Raw genomic sequence first — 17769 nt, 5'->3', positions numbered from 1 at the left:
GACTGTCAGCTGATTTCTCAACAGAAACCATGCAGGCCAGAAGGGAGTGGCAAGAAATATTCAAAGTGATGAATAGCAAGAACCTACAACCAAGATTACTCTACCCAGCAAAGCTATCATGTAGAATTGAAGGTTAGATAAAGAGCTTCACAGATAAGAAAAAGCTTAAGGAGTTCATCACTATCAAACCAAGAATATGTGAAATGCTAAAGGATATTCTTTAAGAAGAGGAAGAAGAAGAAAAAGGTAAAGATAAAAATTATGAACAACAAAGTGATAACAAATAAATACCTATCAACAAGTGAACCTAAAAATTAAATCAGAATAAACTGGTGAATATAATAGAAGCAGAGGAATAGAAAGGGAGTAGACTGACAATTCTTGGGGGGAAGGAGTTGTGGGGGGTGCAGGAAGAGATTGGACAAAAATCTTACACCTATGGATGAGGACAGTGGCAGGGGGTAAGGGTGGGATGGGAACCAGGTGGAGGGGAGATATGGGGGAAAAAAGAGGAACATCTGTAATAATCTGAACAATAAAAGTTTATTAAAAAAAAAAAAAAGAAGAAGTAGAGGCTGGAAGCTGGAAGGGGGCCTGAGCACCACAGCCTCGTGTGTCCTTTCTCAACACCCTGGTCAGAAAGACAACTGAGGAGTCCTTGGTGGAGTGAATGCGTGCACGTTGCACGTGAGCATCTCACAGCCTGGGTTGTCTTACTAACCACGTATTAAATGGGGAAAGTAATTTGCAAGTTTTTCCAGACACTCTGCCATTTTTTTTCTTTCCCCTACTGGGATTTGCAAATATTTTGTGGTAGTCTTTGGCACGTCCAAACTGCTGATCTGGGTTATAAGCAGACAGAAACTGGGCTGACTGGGCACAACCATGAGTAAGGATGATTATACTAAATCCCTGAATGCTTAAAAAAAAACAAAATCCTGGAATACTTTACCCTATCAGAGGCAGCTAGGCATGGGGCACATCACCCTGAACCAATGAGATGACAAGGAAACCATGCTATATTAGCTTTTAAATTTCTTAGAAGATTTCATTTGATGTGACACAAGTTGTCTGGCTTTCCCTGTCCCTGGTTTTATGGGCAGGAGCCACTGGGTCCTAAAGGGCTGCCGTGCTTTCCTTCCTCTTCACACTGAGTAAACCTATATAATTCTAGAAAATGAATGTGTTCTAAGACTTTGAGTATGTTCTTTTCAAAATTAACCTAAGGGGGAAAAATGAGTCGTAGCTGTGTGTACATGGTACACCACTTGTCTGGGCATCCATTTGCCCAGCTAAAGTATTTTCAGGGAGTAAATAGTATGGGATGGTATTTCCCATGTACTGGAAAAAATTGACTCAGTTAAGCTCATTTCACTCGGCTCTGCATAAAAGGATATTGGGGGCCTTGGCCAGTTCGGCTCAGTGGATAGAACATCGGCTTGTGGACTGAAGGGTCCTGGGTTCGATTCCAGTCAAGGGCATGTACCTTGGTTGCAGACTCCATCCTGGGGCCCTGGTCGGGGCGTGTGCGGAAAGCAACCAATTGATGTGTCTCTCTCACATCGATGTTTCTCTCTCTGTGTCTTTCCCTCTTATTTCCACTCTCTCTAAAAAATAAATGGAAAAATATCCTCAGGTGAGGATTAACAGCAACAAAAAGGATATTGGAGAACATGATGTGTAGGGATTGAAGTAGAAGCAACCTTTTAATTATTAAAAACCATTCAGAAATGTTTATTGATAATACATTTTTTAAACATTTGAAACAATATCTAATTGGTCAAATAAGAATATGATCATGGGTCTCTTAAATAAACTATTTTAAGTAAATATGGAAAATTTCAATATCAATTTTTTTATTGTGGTAAAATACACACAATATAAAATTCACCATTTCAAAGTATACAATTCAGGGGCATTTAGTCATTTCCAATGCTGTACAATCACTGCCACCACCTAGTCACAGAACACTCTCGTCACCCCGGAAGGAAACCTCATACACATAAAGCAGTCTTTAGCGATTTTGAAGCAGATTCTTTTTCAATCAACTGTTGGGGTATTTGCATGAATAGTTTTTGTTTTAATTCTGTTAAGAGGTTGTCTTCAGAATTCATCAGGCATGTTAGGCCCAATCATCTGGGATTGACTTGGCAACTGTAATGATCTTTGAATGTGGAAACGATGTGAAATCCAGTCTTTCCATTGTAAAAAGAGAACTTTGCCCATGAACAGGCTAAAGAGGCCGTTTAAAGGGCAACATGGTCACATATGGGTAAGAGGTTCAGTTTTCCAATGACTTAGTATTCCATTTTCCATCTTCCTTTTTTTTTTTGGAAGTACATTTCTCATGTTTGTATTTGATTCTCCAGTATTTATTTGCACTACAGTAAAATGACAATTTCGTTCCTGTTCAGTATTAAATATGGACATTAACATGCTTTATGTGCTTGAAAGATTATTCTTCCTTCTGCAACGTTTTACACTTTGAACAAAGTGAAGTTGTCAAGTAAACAACAACAACAAAAATTGAACATGGGAGGACATTTCTTCTGACTTTGAACTCTAATCCTCTAGTCCAGCGGTTCTCAACCTGTGGGTCGCGACCCCTTTGGAGGTCAAACGACCCTTTCACAGGGGTTGCCTAAGACCGTCGGAAAACACATATATAATTACATATTGTTTTTGTGATTAATCACTATGCTTTAATTATGTTCAATTTGTAACAATGAAAATACATCCTGCATATCAGATATTTACATTACGATTCATAACAGTAGCAAAATTACAGTTATGAAGTAGCAACGAAAATAATTTTATGGTTGGGGGTCACCACAACACGAGGAACTGTATTAAAGGGTCGTGGCATTAGGAAGGTTGAGAACCACTGCTCTAGTCCAAGTACCCTTAAGTACCCTTAGTCATGGCCTCCCTGGGAATTCCTTTACGTAGGGAATTGTTGCCTCCCCACTCTGACCTTTCCCTCTTTCTTATCACCACTTTCTTGAACAATGTTCCATTCTTTCAGCTAACAACTGTTGGTTGAGCCACCTCAGTCTGAGCTGGCTCAGATCATTGATTCCTGCGGGGGTGTTAGTGACAGATAACACTAATGCCTGCGCCTGTTATACTTCATGCTGTCTAATTCTGATCCAAGAATCAGAGACACTGCCGTATCCAACTGGATGCCATGCTAATGACACAATTTGGGGCATCAAGAAAGCCCAGGCTAGGAGGATTTTAGGGGGACATTCACTGAGCTCTCTTTCTAGTCAACATAGTTACTATTGCAACACCCCCATTATGGTATATATTATCATTCCCATTTTCCAGCTGGTAAAGATGAGGCTAAAAAAGATCTTTTCAAAGGCCATGAGCTCGTAGGTACAGAGCAAGTACCCAAACCTAGGTCTGCCTGATTCCAAAGCTCATATTCTTTCCAGAACAGCAAATACACCCCTCTGAGCACTTCTTAAATTACACCACATTGATCCTGTACACTCAGTCCACAGGTAAGACTAACTCTGCTCCTTATAACTCATTTTCAGATTACATTCGTGTTCATTATTGTGGGAGCATTCTTTATTTTATTCATTTATTTATTCAGATAGAGCAATGCTTTACTCACATGGAGAAGAGAAAGAGCAAAATCAACATCAGTGGTGTGCAATGGTCCCTTGTGGCTAACCCCAGCTCCCTGCAGCCATTTGGCCTGCAGGTAATCCTCTCTCCTGAAAGGCAGTGGTGTGCCTGAGGGCCATTGCCATACTTGCCTAAGCAAAACAAAGGAATAGGAGCACTCCTTGAGCATGAAACAGGGAAAGATATTCTCAAACAAGGTGATAAGCTTGGCACAGCCTGCAAGAACTCCTTATCTCTTGGTAAGGAAGTATTCCAGACCCAAGGGCCATTCTTATGTGGTTGAGTGGGTCTTTGAAATACTGCACGCGGGAGACTGCCTCTCCCAACAATTCTTTATTAGAATTACTTGACTAAATGTCTTTCTTCCCAGTGGACTTTGCATTCCTCAAAGGCAGTGACCAGATCAGTGCTCGCTGTACAGTACATGCTCAATAAATGTCTCTTCACTGAAGAAAGGAAAGAATGAGGGATGAATGAATGAAGCTGTGAATTGCCGATCAGACAGCTGTCAGAGGAGAGAGAGGTTGGGAGGCTAGATGAAAGAAGGTGAAGGGATTAAGAAAAAAACCACCCATATATATATATAGCACATATACACAGGCAAAGATGTGGTGTTAGCCAGAGGGAAAGGGGGTGGAGGGGCTAGGTGGAGGTGGGCAAAGGGGAGGGGGAGAATGGGAACAGAAAGAGACTTGGCTTGAGGCAGGGGGCACACAATGCAGTGTGTAGATGATGTTTGCTTGAGTTGTACACTTTGCAACCTATATGGTTTTATGAGCCAATGTCACCCTAAGAAATTCACTTAAAAAACTTTTAAAAAGAGAGAAAGAAGGGGTAAAAAGAGAAGGCAACCGCAGAGGTGCTAGTCTCAACACAATAAGACACCTGGAAGAGACCTAAATTTAGCACCTGGCCAGTGGGAGAATTCTTTAAAACTACATCAAACACATCTGAGTGAGCGTGGGATTCAAGTTTGGACCTGGAAACATGTAAAAGCCTGAAATACTGACAGCATGATTGGGTAGGGCTTCACTGGGGATCCTGACTAGTAAATTGGTTGCCTTTTAATTTAAAAAAATGTCTAGTAAGATTTTAGAATACAGACTAAGTTAGAATGTTTAATTGGCCAGTAAATGACACAGGGGAAAAAATGCAGGGTGTGGCCTACTCATCTTCCCGGCTGGCAAACATTGAGGTGTAGTTCTAGAACAGGCTCTGCTGGTGCGAGCTTGAACAGGTAACTTCACCTCTCTGGGCCTTGGCTTTCTTACCTGAGAAATAAAGGGGCAGAAGAGATGGCCTCTCAGTCCTGGGCAGGTAAACCTCTATGATCTGAGTAGGGGCTTCCCCATTGATGTCCATGTCCCTACGCATTGCGGGGGGAGCAGGCTCAGCCTCATGGCTCGTGGAACCTGTGGCCAGCACTGGCTACATAATTTCTGGGGCCAGTGTACTATGAAAATGCAGGGCCCCTTGTTGAGTATTATTCAGAGTTTCAAGACTGTGACAGCATGGCATTAACCCCAGAATGGGGTTCTTGGAACATGGGCCCTGTGTGAGTGCCTGGGCACACTACCAGGGAACTCACAGGCCCCTGCTGCATGTGGGAAGGGATGCTGTCTGGATGGAGTAGGTCTGGGGCCCCAGCTAGCCTCGGGGAGGCAGGAATGCCCCTGGGGTTATTAGTTCCTTTCTCAGGAAAGTGGGTAATGGAGAAGCATGACTCACCAGGGAGGTACATGTCCCTGAAGCTGGCTTCCTTGCCTTACTTTTGAAATTAGCACTGAAACAGCCATGCTGGGCTGAAGGAAAGTGGCTTATTTGGAGACCTAGACCAGAAAGGGTTATAAAAAACATTGGAGTTAAAAATAAGCCTGTAGGTGTAGCTGCCCACAGATGTCCTTTTGGAAGGGAGGTGGGGTGGGGACAGGTAGGAGAAGGTGGGCCAGACCAGGAGAGCAGGGGCCTGTGGGAGGAGCTCTTTGGGAGCAGACAGCCCTCAGCTGTCAGTGGCAAGGCTATTTCTACAGTTGCCAAGAATACTGAAGCCCCTTTAGCTTGGAGGCAGAATCTGGGATTAACCAGGAGCCTGGAGCATCTGACATTACATCAGACAGCAGCCCCGTGCCAGCCTGCATCCCTCACATTCCTGATAGCACAAGAGAATCAGGAAAACTGTTTTTCTGACATTTGGATAAGATCAATACCAACTTAAGAAGTCATGGGGAATGGCAAAGGGGGAGATAGAGGATTGCTTTATAATAGAACTGGAATAAGCGTGTGTGTGTTTTAAGCTGCACCCTCAAAACCCATCCATGATTTTCACAAAATATAGATCATTGGTCCCAGGGAGACCCAGAGGGTAAATGCTGCAGCTGAAACTATCCCAGCTGATGAAAAAGTTATTCCAAATTCATTCCTCGCAGACACAGCTGCAGAATCTTCATATGTGATGGAGAAGACATTAAAGCAGCGGTTCTCAACCTGTGGGTCGCGACCCCTTTGGGGGTCGAACGACCCTTTCACAGGGGTCGCCTAAGACCATAGGAAAACACCTATATAATTACATATTATTTTTGCAATTAATCACTATGCTTTAATTATGTTCAATTTGTAGCAATGAAATTGGGGGTCACCACAACATGAGGAACTGTATTAAAGGGTCGCAGCATTAGGAAGGTTGAGAACCACTGCATTAAAGGATAGACAAACAAATACCTATCATCTCCCCTCCATGCCTTGATTTGTCTTTATCAGGCAGTGTTCCACCCATGGACCTCAGGGCAACGCAAGCTGCTCCAGGACAAGAACAGGATGTCCACCTCTGTCCAGAATTTGGCCATTGGGTCAGATCTGTGAGCCCTTAGGCTTTTTAATAGCTATGTCGTCACTTTCTATCCCAGCTCTGAGGGTTTCCACTGAAGGAAACCAAGTCTACTTACAGAGGTAGAAGCAGAGACTATTCCAGGAGGATCTTATGTCTAGAAATTATTTCCTGCTCCCATTTCTCTACCCAGGAGAGAACAACATGTACCTCAATGGTGCATGTAGTTCGTGGAATCCAGTTTTGTTAGAAACAAAGTATTTTTTTTTAAAAAAAGAAATCATTAAAATATAGGCCCAAGTACTTCTAGCCCTTTCCCTTGGCAACCCTTCAGTCAAATCATCCCTGACCAAGGAAAATCAGTCCAGTGAGCAGAGGCTGCATCCATTGCAAAGTTACATATATTATGTTCTAAACTTTAAGTACATACTGTCGCTATAAAAATATGCAAATGGATATGTGCTTCTTGGTCTGAATCAGAGATTTTCAACAGTAGCACTATTGACATTTTGGGCCAGATAATCCTTTGCGATGAGGACTGCTCTGTACAATGAAGGATGTTTAGAAGTGCCCCTGGCATCTACTACTAGGTGCCTATAGCACCTCCCTCCCCAATTGTGGCGATCAAATGTCCCTAGAGGGCAAAATTGACCCTGGTAGAGAACCACTCATCTCAATGATGCAACTATGTCTAGGGTTTATTAAAAAGCCAAAGAAAACCATCCATTGTTTCAATTTCCCTATAACAAGCTGTCATTTACTTTCTCTTTTTTTTTTTCTAAACTGTATTCTTTAATAAGCCTAGATTCTTTGATGTCATTGCATAAGGGCAATAGTTAGATCCTCTTTGAAAATGAACCAAACTAGTAAATTCTACAGAAGATTTTAGTCATCTGGTGGGGGTGTGGGGAAAGAAGCAAGAGATTGTCTGTAAATGTGTGTCTGAAGCATTTGGTACCAGCCTTATCTCCTCTAATCCAGTGATGTGGGAGGCAGGGATGGAATGTAATTGCGGTTCAGTTCTTGGAAACCTAATTTATTGTATCATAGCCCATTTGGAGATCGGTTGCATAGAGGAAGGACTTGTTCAGACATGGCACACAGGTGATCATTGGATTCGGGAGAGGGCGTGCCTTGGATATGTGGACTCTGGTGTAGATTTTCCTGGCACAGCTACGGGTGAGAAAGAGTGCCATGAGTTTTCTTAGCTGATGATTCTGAGTTACATACACACATAGCAAATATCGAATAATGTGGCTCCTTGTGTAGCTTTTCCATAAGGACAAAGAGGCTTTGTCTGAGTAGTCCATCCATCTGTGTGACACAAGATGGCCCAGCTAAGAGGATTCTCAGATGATACAATGCAGTGTGAGGAGAATGGAAGCCTATTGGATCTCTATCATCAGAAGTGGTGCCTCCTTTTTGCCTTCCCACATCAGCACTGGCCTTTAACCCAAGCCAGTGATGAAGGAGAGGAGTGATGCCCCCAGACACGTGTGTGCTCAAGACTTGCTCTATCCACCATGAGCCCCTGGACAAATATTCTCAGTGTATTTCAGTCCATGTTATTTTATTTGGTCTTCACAACAAGCCTGTGAGGAGGGCATCTCTAGTTTTATTTGACATTTGAGGAAACTGAGGCTTAGAGAAGTTGAGTGACTTCCTCAGGACCCATGGTTAGTAACTGGCAATTGGAGTTCAGCCCTTTTGGGCTCCAATTGCATTGTCCTTCTAAATACATCAGAGTTACCTTCTAGATAATCTTATATGGATGCTCTCTAGAATCCTCTGGCCCCAGTGTTCAGAGGTTGGCAGTTTCAACAGATTAAGAAAAGAGTTTGAAAACAGCTTGTCTCAAATACATGGATAATTCATTCAGGAAATATTTCCTTAGAGTCATGGGATAAAATAACAGTGTTAGGAAATGTAACATATGTTAAGCATGGTCTCCATGCTTAAAGGATCACACAGAGTTGAGAGGGACTTTGGGAATTATCTGGCCCAAACTCCTTGTTTTGTAGATGTGGGGCACAGGGGAGATGAAATTCTATTCAGGATGCTGTGGTAGAAAAGGAAGATAAGGGCATATATGGAGGCATCATAAAGGAAAGATTATAGGGTGTGGTAGGTGATGGAGGTGCAGAGAGAAGGATGACTTTGGGTTGAGGATGAAACTATTGACAGAAACAAGGAGGACGAGAGAGGGCGTTAGTGCCAGAATGGTGAAAAGAAGGCGAATTTGTTTCTTCAGAAATTGGTATGTCAAGTAACTAGAAACTCCAATTGAGAATTTCAAGACCTGAGAAGAGAAGTCATATCCCAGAATTTGTTAAATCAGATCTCCAGTGAGAGTCCTAGCATTAAACCCAGACACCCATGACAGGGCTCTGTCATGCTCAACAGTTGCATTAGCCTCTTAGATTAAGGCGGAGGAGGGGTGTTTCTCACATCTACAGTCCATGCAAAGCTTAATGCCATAAAAGTCAGAATCAACAGGTAAAATAACCAAAATAGCCAGAAAGAAGAACTGAAACTAACATGACATTTATCAATGATCAATGTAAAGTCCCATGTTTATGTTCAGAAAATCAATTGCATCCTATGGAATTAACAAGAATAATAATATTGATATTAATTAAATATAATTTTAAAACTACCATTTTAAAATCCAATATTACAATGTGCCAGATTCACTATGTGTTACTGCTTCACAAAATAATTTATTTAATCCTTTCAGCAGCCATATGAGATCGATACTGTTATTATCTCTGTCTTATCAGCTGCAGAAAAGAAACTGGGACCAGGGAGATTAAATAAATGTACCTAAAGTTAATATGTGTCAGTTTGACTGAAAACCACTGTACTCTTTAACCAATAAGATAAGGACTGTGGAGACTTGGCTTAACCAGACTCATGTCAAAGACCCTTTGCATTTGTAAAAATAAGTGAACATGTGTTTTCAGGTGCTTCAAAGAAAAATACAAAAGCACAGATGATAAGTCTCTGGGAGGATATTAAAAGTACAAAAATATAAAACTTCCTTTTAAACTAGTTTCACTAACTTGAAAAGAACATAGTCAATGTAATCAGGATTGTAAATTTCGAATGTTTACCTAGAAGTGTAAACTTTTTATGGCCATAGGAATGTTTACTGTGGGAGAATTGAGAACCCAGGTCTTAGCTGGGTTTCTGATGATATAATTATCTCATAAAATCCAGGGAAAATTATGGCTAATAATAAACTAGAAGATCCTGAGGGTTTATGAATTACAACTAACAGAGAAACCTACTTTCCGTAGTGCCCCAATGGGAGAGAAAAGGGGAGAATCTGTGCTCACACATTCTGTGGTCCAATATAACTTAGCCACCTCACCTTCCTTAGTTCTTCCATAGCACAGTCTCAGGGTGATACTGATTCCCAATGGTGTTCATCGAGGAACCTTCTCTTTCTCCTTCATTCTGAGGATCCCTTGTTTCTTTCCAATCCTGTCTTCCCTCCTTTCCTTGGCTGATTCTGTTTTTCCTTCATTCCTGGTCACTCCTTCTGCTCCAGTTTTTTTTTTTTTTCAGCCCTTGGAATATATCCCCTAGATCAGGGTCATCCCTTTTAGCCACCCTTGATAGATACTCACTATCTTTCTATGTTTGTGGCTAAGAATTTAAGCAAAGTCTCATATAAACTTTGATAATCCTAAGAGTGTATATACACAACTCTCCACTTATATTGTCATCTGGTGCCAAATAATTGCACAGTTAGGCAACCTTTTGAATTGATATTAACCAGTTGGGACAGAGGATTTAAACCACAGGGATCAAGTATTTCATTTACCTATTTCTCACTCTCCCATGTAATTACAGAAAAAGAGGTAAGATGGTGCTTTAAGTCCATTGTGCTTACAATTTCATTTCTTTCAAATGTTCCACGTTGACAGTGCACATTTTACCAAAACGGGCCAATTCTGTAAAGACAACTGAGTAACCAAGTGGAAAAAAAAAGTTATTTCTGCCTAAGCCGATGAGTGTAGTATATGATTATCCACAATATAATTTTGTTTTTCTACCCCATAATCTATGGGTGTATATTAACTATGACCACTCTATGATCAAGCTGGACTTTGTCCCAGAGGGAGGGACCATCAAGTGATTTAGGTTCTATTGCTTTTCTTTAAATTCCCATTTGTATTTCCTGAAAGAGGTTCTAAGACTTAGTATAGCTCCAGGTTGTGGAATATCTCTAAGAATGACCTATAAAAACCCTCCTGCTCATTGGAGAGAAGCCTTAATATCCATTCCTTGTTAGTTTCTTTGGCATGTCTTCCCTACCTCTTCTTCCCTTTCCCTCTTCACTGCTGTGCCCCAGATCCAGGCCTGCAACACTATATGCTTGGGTTACTTAACTGCCCCCATCTACTGAGTCTCCCTGCCTCCAGTTTCCCTCCCACTCCAGTCCATCCTGCCAGCTTCCTATAAGTTTGCTGGCGTGACTCTAACAGTGTAACCCATTCTCCAACCTTGTCCTCCCTGTCCTTTGTAATCTGGCCCAGCCCCATGCATCTAACCTTATCGGGAAATTCGGGTCCTGCACGCTCTACTCTGTTGTCTGTGCTGGGCAGAAAACTCTCACTATCTCACCATGGACCCTTCTGAAGTCCAGCTCCACGTGTCAGCTTCTGTATTTCCTCCCTCCCAGGATATAATGCTTTCCTTCTATGGTTATCTTACCTACCTCTCAGAGCCTAGCTCTTCTTTCTAAAATTAAATTTATTGGGGTGACATTGGTTAATGAGATTATTATGTAGGTCTCAAGTGTACAAGTCTGTGCTACATGATCTGTATATCTAACTAAAAAGTTTCTGCTCAGCAAAAGAAACCACCAACAAAACAAAAAGGCAACCAACCAAATAGAAGATATTTTCAAAGCCTAGCTCTTGAAGCAAGCACCTTCTCCCTGAAACCTTCTCCAGCTACTCTAATTCTTTTCTTATATTACTACTTCCATTGTTTTCCTTGCCCCCCTCCCATGAGGGTGTAGAAACTTGAGATCAAGGGCTTGACAGAGTGCCTTCTTGTCCCCCCCGTCCCTGCAGATCAGCCACAGACACCCAACAACATGCCCTCAAAATGGCTGACTTAGCGATACCGCCTACAGATTTCACATCAAGTTCACCTCCAACTGCATTTACCACGCACCTATCAGGCATACGGCCCATATTCTAACTATGAAGGGCTGTCCTTTTGCCAATGCCAGGCTAATTTCTCTTAAATTTGGTCTCAAAAGTTTTAGTTCCTTGATATTTGTAATAACTTACTTGCTACACAAGTCACTACTGTGAAAAATTGAAGTTCAAATGGTAGTTGGAATATAAAACAGTCATTGAACATTTTAAAAGTTCCAGTCTCCAAAAACCACGATGCCCTTACAATGAGACAAAAAGAAGAGTTTCAAACTCAAAATTTGGGAAGTTATCTTTTCCATAGATCAAAGAAGTTTCTTGATTCTTGCCCCTGGGTCATTTCTGATTTATTTGTTCTAAGTGGAATTTAATAGATAATTGTTACACTGACATAAGGACATGAGAAAACCAGACCCAATCTCCCCAAAACACTTGTGATATATACCCACAAAGTAAATTAATAAAATGATTACAACAACCCTTAACATTGCATAGCAATCTACAATGAAATTGTTGAGGACCAAAGTAGACTTTTCCTTAGCAAAAGCTTGCTGTATTCAGACTCTGAAAGCTGATCTTTTGTAGAATCTAAACTTTTGACATTTTTTTTTAAATTTTCTCTCCAGAGCTTTACACTTTATTATTGGCAACAGCCAGCTAGAAAAAACCCATTTATTCCTACACTCTTCTTAAAAAATCCTGCCCACTTCCCTATAGCAGTTGCCACCCACTGCCTTAGAACTAGAAAGTATTCTAGGATTTCAGTTTTTCTGTGAGGCAGTAAGAGCATTGGGAAAAAGCAGAAGAAGAAGGAGAAGAAGAAGAAAAAAAGTATTGATTGGGGAGAATCTTACCTCAACTTTTGACTGGCAGGGACAGTTATTTTATTAAGCTTGTCCATTCTTTTTGGTGATGATAAGAGCCACAAGTAACCGTCCAGTGGTAACGTCAGCAGTCCCTGGCCCTCCTAGGGAGTAGCATGATAAACCTTTGATCTCAAGGACCCCAGACACTCAAGTCTGATTTCTGAGAGTTCAGACTGCTGGCAAACACCCTTGTACCAGGGAGAAGTAAAACTTGCTCGAACACATAGCTAAGTTTCATGTTTCTACATAATCATGTGATCTGGGGAGCCAGCCAGCTTGGCTGACTACTACACGTTGTGTAAACTTTAATAGTGAAACCTATTGGACATGCAAATTTCTTTCCAGCTGCTTTCTTTTATAACCAGATTTGTAACCAGGTCAGGGTAAGCTCTGCTGGTCACTACTTCCTGTTGTCTCAAACACATTTAGTCCTATTTCCAGCAGGTGTCACGCTGTCCCCAGCAGCTTCCTGGGCTCAAGAAAAAGCAAAATAATTCATTCCATCTGAAGGTTTCTTTGGAACTTTATGCTCATTTGCATAAAGTCATGGGTAAACTTTTCCACTTAAAGATGGAAATTATATGAAAATGGCATTTTTATATTGCTCTGCTTATTCCTTCCACCTACCAAATATTTTTTAAAGTACTTAAAATAAACTCCATCATAAGATATATGTCCTCCTTATCAGGCTGGTGGAGTCAGGAGTTATGCCGATAGCCAGATGCTTGCAAACAAAACCAGGATGTACCCAAATGTCAGCTGAGAACAAATCCAACAATCTCCCAACAATGCAATTCTGACATCAGGCCGTTTGGAAGTTGCCTAGAAACAGGGTGCCACTCTCCTCACTGCCTTTGTCCCCTTCTGCCCTCATCCCCTGCTCGCTATCACCTGCTCACCAGACCCAGTGGAATGCAGACCTGGGAGCAGTGAGGGCATCCCAAGCACAGCGGGTGGGGCAGGAGCAGGGAGGAGGGAAGCATGCCTGCTGGGGCTGACCCATCAGAGAGGTCCACTTCCCTCTGGAAGACTCGCCTATTCCTTTGACCTATTCTGAAAACCTCTGATTTGTTTGTCATTCAGAGAGCAGAAGGCAGTTTAGGGCCAGGGAAGAAGGAAATGAGAGGGACCATTCCTTTTATACCTAGACACACTCTCCTGTAGCGAGCAGGAATGCCCTGCTCGCCTTTGTGAGTAGGAACACATTTTCCACCATGATCCAGGTGACCAGTCCTCTCCCAAGTCTAAAGAATACACAGAAAGGACAAAGTAGAGGGCTCCCAGGTAATTCTCCTGTTACAGACCCAAGATAGAGGAGGAAGAGACAAGGGAGAGAAGGCAAAAGGAAGAGGAGGAGGAGGAGGGAGGCAGGGGTGGGGGTGCTAGAGCAGTAGCAATGGCAGAGGTGGAAGCAGTAGATGGATTTCTTCCCTCCTGTGCCTCACCTTTGTACAGAGGTTCTGTATTTCTCCAGGTACATCTTCATTATTCACATTCATGTACTACATCTGAATTTCTAGTTTGACCAGATGTTTAGGAGCTGAGTCCTCAGAGCTATTGAAGGGTAGGGCCCTTCTGCTTGGCCAAGCCACCGAATTGGCTAGTCCAGCAAGAGGGCAGACAATCTTCATAAGAAACACGAGAGCAGGTGTCGCCTGCAATCATTTATTTTCCCCAAACCAACAGCTCAATATTCTTGCAGTGTGTCCTGAAGGAGCTCCAAACCTCCTTCCACCCTCTTCCCAGAGTTCCTAACTGAAACCAGCAGTCTAGGATGATGAAGACATATGTAATGTCGTCAAGGATCAGGAAAACCAAGCTTCACTGAATGAAATGATGATAATCAGCTTGTTCCTTCTAAATAATGTTAAAGTACACCCATCGGCCACTTGATTTTTCTCTCAACCAAAACTCTGCTCAGCACCTGGGCTGGCAACTTCTTATTTTCCCCAGAGAAAAAGACTGGGGGCAAGAGTTACACTTCTGCTTTTTCTTTTTACAGCCACTTGTCTTTCTTCTTTTTACTGTATTTAGTCTGACATGATAAGAATGAGAGTCTACTTTTTCAGACTGGACACGTTGCCCCATGCGGTGTGTAGCGTGACAGCCACAATGTTCCAGGCTGTCCCAACCATTCAGCAGGGGTAACTGGTTTCCCACGGAGGTCAGTGCAAGCATGGAAACCGAGGACACTGAGTCTCAGCCAACACTTATAAAAGGAATGAGATCATAAAACATGGTTTCCACAGCACATGAAGAACAACGTATCATGCCAGAACAACATATCTATGCTCACTGTGCCATGCCTCTATCTACATGGCACAGTGAGCATAGCCATTGATTAATCACCAGATTAACAGATGAAAAATGGAAAATCCCAACCTTAAAGGAAACTGAGAAGTCCTATACACTGCTGATAAAAATGTAAGCAGGTGTAATGACATACTTACCTATGACACAGCATGGGCCATTGACATAACTGAGCACGAAGAGTATTCCGTGTACATCAAGGTCATGCACAAGAATTGTCATTGAAGCACCATTTCTAATAGAAAATAAAATAACCCAATTTCCTATCAACAAGAGAATGAATAGATTAGTTGTGGCATATTCATGCAATGGAGTACTATTACACAGTGAAAAATGAGTGAAGTACAATTGCATTAGTATGAATAAATAACAAAAATAATTTAAGCAATAAAGACAAGTTAAAAAGATCATATAGCATGATTACAGTTATACTAAGGTTAAAGACATGTAAAACTAACTCATATAATTTATGACATGTGCAGATATAGTCAAACCAAGGCAGGGAACAATAAATGTAAAATTCGGGAGAATGGTTACCAAGGAGCGGGATTGGAGTGAAGGGGCACACAGGGCTTCAATGGCAATGCCAGTGTCCTATTTCTTGAGTGGTGGGTACATAGGTACCTACTGTAGCTATGAAATATTTAACAAAAACAAATGAAAGAAGATCTGGACTAGAATTATGGTCCAAAGCCAGGACTGACTGCCTAAATCTCAGTTAGCTCTGTGAGATGATGTCTTGAGAACAAGAAGACAGATAATACTGAAGCTTGGGATTAAGACCAGCCCTGATTTCTCTTGGGCTCTTTTCCTTGCATCTATTAATGATAACAAACAACAACATGCTTATTGAATGCTTTCAATGTTTGTGTATTCTGATGACATTCATTTTACAGGTGAAGAAACTGATTTATAGAGCCCAAAGTTATGCTACTCATCAGTGGAAGAGCTGGGATTCAAGACTGTTTCCATAGTCCTGAGGACACTGAGTCTTAGCCAACACTTATAAAAGGAATGTACATGGAATGTACATGGAATATTCTTTGTGCTCAGGAATGTACAAATGATGTGCATGGAATACTCTTTGTGCTCAGTTACGTCGATGGCCCATGCTGTGTCATAGGTAAGTATGTCATTACACCTGTTTCCATAGTCTAAGCTGCCAATCAGAGGGCTTTATCATTGCACAAGAGATCATGACTCAGTAGAGGGCCCTGTGCTGGCATTAAAACACCAACTTAACCATGACCATGAGGAATCACTTAGTCTCCCTGACCTCAGTTTCTCATCAAGTATAGGAAAGGGGATTCAAGGAGAGCTCAGGCTCCTTCTTGGCATCTGGACACTGGTCCATGTGCACATAAGTTAAATTCCACCAGTGGAAGCACTCTCCATTTCCAGAAGAGAAAGCTCTGATTGTCCACACTAGATTGCTTCCCAAAGCAGGGCTAGGTGTGTGGCCTAACACAGAGCTGTGGACGTAATCTGAGTCCTCATTGGAATTGAGAGATCAGCTATTTACCCTCTCTGTCCTGCCATCCACCTGCTGATGGCTTTTCCCTTGCCAGGTCTGGTTTAGCAAACTGCCAAAGAAAGTAGACAGGGTGTAGCATTGGTACTATGCAGTATGGTTCTAACCATAACCTACTCCCATGATAGTCAGCCTCACAACAACTCTATGAGGGGGTGTTATTATCATTCCCCATATTATGATCTGAAGCCTGAACCTCAGAAAGGTGACATAACTTACCAGAGGCCATTCATCTTCCTGACTCCTGAGCCTTAACCCCCAAACCATCATTCACTCTTTCCTCTCTTGTGCTGGCCCTACTTGGGGTGGGGTGGGGATGGGCATGTGTGTGTCCTGCACGTACAATGGCCCCGGCAGCTTTCTGATGCATGTGAGCCAAAGTCGCAGGAGCTGGCTATTTGTCAGATGCAGCTTGGTTAACTGGCCAGTGCCAGTTAGGGGCCCAGAAGGAGAAGGGAGCCTGGCTAAGCCAGTGGGGAATACTCTTTGTGCTCAGTTACGTCGATGGCCCATGCTGTGTCATCGGTAAGTATGTCATTACACCTGAGGCCATGGAAAGGCAGAAAGAGAAAAGGAAATGTGGCAGATGCTGGTAGCAGTCTGTCTGTTCTCCTTTGTGGGAATTTGGGGGGCAGGAAGGGAGGAAGAAGGAAGAAGAGAACAGTTCTGTGACTTAAACAATGGGAAAAGGCTCTTTAGATCTTAAGCTTTCACTTTCTGTGACACAAATCAGTTCCCTATTTTACCTATTCAGTAAACTCAGTATTCTTTACATCAAATTAGCCTGGAGTATAGCCTCTGTATATTAGGAGAATAACTTAGAAGAAAACAGCCTTTCCTCATTGTATTAGTCTAAGTCCCTGGTCGGCAAGAACATTACAATAGCCTATAATCAGGATAGAAAATTCCTGGCCTATATGTCATCTTCACCTCCTTCCTTCTCTTTTGTCCTCTGAGCCAATCTGCCAACAAGATTCTCCTTTGTAATATTGCCACCTTTGCCCTGCTCTCACTCCAGCCGTGGCCCTCACCTGGATCACTACTCAACCTCCTATTACTTTTCTGTAGTCAGATCTACCCCATTCTCATTTCCAGGCCTTGTTCCCAGATAAGGAAGAAGAGCTATAAATGGATAAAACCAAGCCTCTGCTATATGGATATTCTTTCCATAGACGATTAGAATTAAATTTGATTTACATATAGGACTGAAGTGATATGGAGCTAGATAATTGAGTTGTTTTATCATTGATTAGGCTTTATTCTCTTTAAGATTTTGATAAAGATGGCAATAAAGTTCAGCAAATGCTAAAGTCTGGCCCATAAAAAAGGGTGTGTGAGCTCAAGTAGTGTCACTGGGAAAGGAAAAGGAGGCAGAGCATGTTGTAGCAATTCTACTCTTCAAATAACATACATCCACAGTTGAGA

The 17769-nt window shown here is 42.0% G+C and overlaps 1 protein-coding gene across 2 annotated transcripts in view; it reads right to left on the bottom strand.

Moving 5' to 3' along the window:
* BLNK (B cell linker) overlaps positions 1-12737 on the bottom strand; it is a 71777-nt gene extending 59040 nt beyond the window's left edge. The window contains exon 1 of one of the 2 annotated variants that reach the window (XM_036336483.1): positions 12492-12737. In XM_036336483.1, the coding sequence (XP_036192376.1) occupies positions 12492-12538 (47 nt within the window). In that variant the 5' untranslated portion in view covers positions 12539-12737. The remainder of the gene's footprint in view (positions 1-12491) is intronic. The other variant, XM_036336484.1, reaches the window with a different exon arrangement.
* Positions 12738-17769: the final 5032 nt, after the last annotated feature.

The sequence above is a fragment of the Myotis myotis genome, unplaced genomic scaffold (genome assembly GCF_014108235.1).
Source record: "Myotis myotis isolate mMyoMyo1 unplaced genomic scaffold, mMyoMyo1.p scaffold_m19_p_15, whole genome shotgun sequence".
In the NCBI taxonomy this organism is placed as follows: Eukaryota; Metazoa; Chordata; class Mammalia; order Chiroptera; family Vespertilionidae; genus Myotis; species Myotis myotis.
The sequence above is the reverse complement of the archived record's forward strand: the minus strand, read 5'-3'. Positions and strand labels throughout refer to the sequence as shown.